At 34.5% G+C, this 2874-nt stretch overlaps 1 protein-coding gene across 1 annotated transcript in view; it reads left to right on the forward strand.

Annotated features, from left to right (window-relative positions):
- The first annotated feature begins 977 nt into the window (after positions 1-977).
- STK33 (serine/threonine kinase 33) overlaps positions 978-2874 on the forward strand; it is a 70679-nt gene continuing 68782 nt past the window's right edge. Inside the window, exons 1-2 of the mRNA XM_012654187.1 lie at positions 978-1202; positions 2297-2410. Of these exons, the coding sequence (XP_012509641.1) occupies positions 978-1202; positions 2297-2410 (339 nt within the window). The remainder of the gene's footprint in view (positions 1203-2296; positions 2411-2874) is intronic.

Consider the following 2874-nt stretch of genomic DNA (forward strand, 5'->3'; position numbering starts at 1 on the left):
TCTAATAATAAATAGACTAAGGGCTGGCATGGTGGCTCATGCCTGTAATCCTAGCACTTTTGGAGCCCCAGGTGGAAGGATTGCTTGAGGTCAGGATTTCAAGACCAGCGTAAGTAAGAGCAAGACTCTGTCTCTGTAAAAAATAGAAAAATTAGCTGGGTGTGATGGCAGTGGTGAGCACCTGTACTCCCAGCTACTTGGGAGGCTGAGGCAGGAGGATTGCTTGAGCCCGGGAGTTTGAGATTTCAGTGGTCTATGATGAGGCCACTGCACTCTACCTGGAGTGACAGAGTGAGACCTTATCTCAAATTAAAAATAAATAAATAAATAGACTAAGATTTAAATTTTGAAACCACAGTAATGTATATGTTTTACACTAATATTTTTAAGCTCCCCCCCTTTTTTTTTCCACAATCTATATTAAGAAATACATTTTATACTGTGACCTAATATACACATACACACACACACACACACACACACACACACAATATATATATATATCTATATAGTTAAAAGTTTCACAGAACTTACAAAAGGTATATGCAAAATACTCTGATATTATCTATTCTCATCTATTTTAAAAAATTGATATCAACCTACCAAACTGATTTTATAACTCACTACTGTAGTTTGATAAGACACTGTTTCACACCATATTTTTTAGCAGTTTTGTGGTCCAGTTTTGTTGTAAAGATTAACTTTTTATGTTTATACTGGATGCTTGTAGTTCTAGTTGCTAGTTTTTCTCTGATTTTTAGGAGGGTAGTAGGATAAGAATTTTCTAAATGGTGAATTTCTTTTCTTTCTGCAGCTCTCATGTGTGAAAATAAACCTAGTGCATCATTAACCTAAGGACTTCACCAGTTGGAAGTTACAGTTTCACCATCAACTGCCTTATCCTTTTTGGTCTGGTTTTCTTCCTCAAACAGTGGAAATATCTTTCTTTCAAGTTGCTTTTGTTGCAGAGCTAAGCAATGGCAGGTAGTGGCTTCGATAAAAATTCCACAAAATGCCCCAGCTGTTCCTCTACTTCTAAGAAAAATGAACTTTGTGTATGTTCCTGTAAACCAAGATTTTCTCCAGTTTTGGTGGTGGAAATGTCACAGACATCAAGCAATGCTAGTGCAGAACTTTTAGCTTCAACGGAGAGAAAAAAGGAAAAAAATAGCAGCAGAGACATTACCTCTGGGAAAGATTTGGTAAATATCGAAGATTCTACATCTCAGCACAAGCTGACATCCTATTCCCTAAATCCCTTCCCTAGCTTCTTCCATATCCCATGAGTCTTTGTCAGCTAATTCATTGCCTTCTTAACTATTAAAGGAACATGTCTTTCTCACAGAAGAGGTGAGCAAAATTGGTTAGTAACTTGTTTTATGCTATTTCCAACCACTGCCCAAATTATTTCTCAGGATCCTGAAAAATTAGGGATGTTATTCCAGCTTCCTTTTCTTAAAATGGTTTATACAGAAATAGATTGGTTTTCAAGTTGAATTAAATCTGAAGTTTTACATATTTTTTTCAACTGATGGAGAATGAGATTTACGATTGTGGTTAAATAAAAGGTGGTTATGGCTTTATTATTTAAGACAATTCCTGGTTATCTAGATGGAATATTAACTATACTTTACAAAATCAATTTGTATTAGTTACAATCTATGGCTACCCAATTGGACTGGTCTGGATATATTCATCTTTATAGAGAAGAGGCAGTAAGATTATAGTTGATATAGCACAGTGTTGGAGACAGAGAGCAGTAAGTTTAAGAAAAGTCAAGTTCCCACCCCAAAGTTATATCTTTTTCATATTTTCACCCTCAACTATTATTTCTGATTTGTATTATGATATAGGTACTGCCATATAGGTGTCTCTGAGTGAGGTGTTACCATATTATTTTCACTCAAAGTGTATTTTGTGAATATCTGGCCAATAATTTATGTATAAACTATTTAAGGTAATTGTTGTATTTTGAAACAAGGGTGATTGAGAAAATTGTGAAGTTGCCTTCTTTGGTGATTTTAAAGAAGCATCAGAGGTTTTGATGTATCTGCTACAATATAGATTTGCCTAGATTTAGGAGATTGGATTGAATGATTTCATAAGGTCTCCTTTAGCCTAATGAGCCAATTAAATTGTATAGGGCTTAGAATTTGGAAAAGACAGTAAACTATTTTGTACACAGTAGATATCATAGCACACATTAAAGATTTACCAGATTATCTAAATTAGGGTTCTTTGTCAACCAAGAATATCGTATCTTAAAGTTTTTTTTTTAATTCTTTTTTGGTCCAAGCCCTCAAGAACCTCAAATGTAGAGAGAAAAACATCTCAACAACAGTGGGGTCGGGGGAACTTTACAGAAGGAAAAGTTCGTCATATAAGGATGGACAGTGGAGCTGCTATTGAGGTATATAGTAAATAAACTGAAGCTATTAGGAACCTTCAGGCTTCTTCTAAGTCAATGGTTAATGGCAAAAGTGATTTAAAAATAAGTCTCTAAGGAAAGAAAATAAAGAAAAGAGGAATTTTACCATTTTCAAGTATGTTAAAGTTTTACTAAAGAAAATACAAACTAATTATTTTCTGTTCATGGAGGACCAAATGGACTTTAATTAAAGTGGAGAGCATTTTTATTAGACAAAATGAGAACATCTGGTTTTTAGATCTTGACCATTGCTGAAAGCAATAATGGAGTCTTTGTGTAGATCTCTTTAAGATGCCAAGAGACCAGATGATTTTAGATAGTTTGGCCGTTCACTTCCTTGGTGACTGGTAGTGAGGCCAGAATTTCCCTCATGAACCCTTCTATCTTTTCTAGCTTATCATTGGATAAATACCAATATTCTTCCCAGGATTCAAATTATTATATAA

Source organism: Propithecus coquereli, unplaced genomic scaffold (genome assembly GCF_000956105.1).
Source record: "Propithecus coquereli isolate 6110/MARCELLA unplaced genomic scaffold, Pcoq_1.0 Scaffold44, whole genome shotgun sequence".
NCBI classification, from domain to species: domain Eukaryota; kingdom Metazoa; phylum Chordata; class Mammalia; order Primates; family Indriidae; genus Propithecus; species Propithecus coquereli.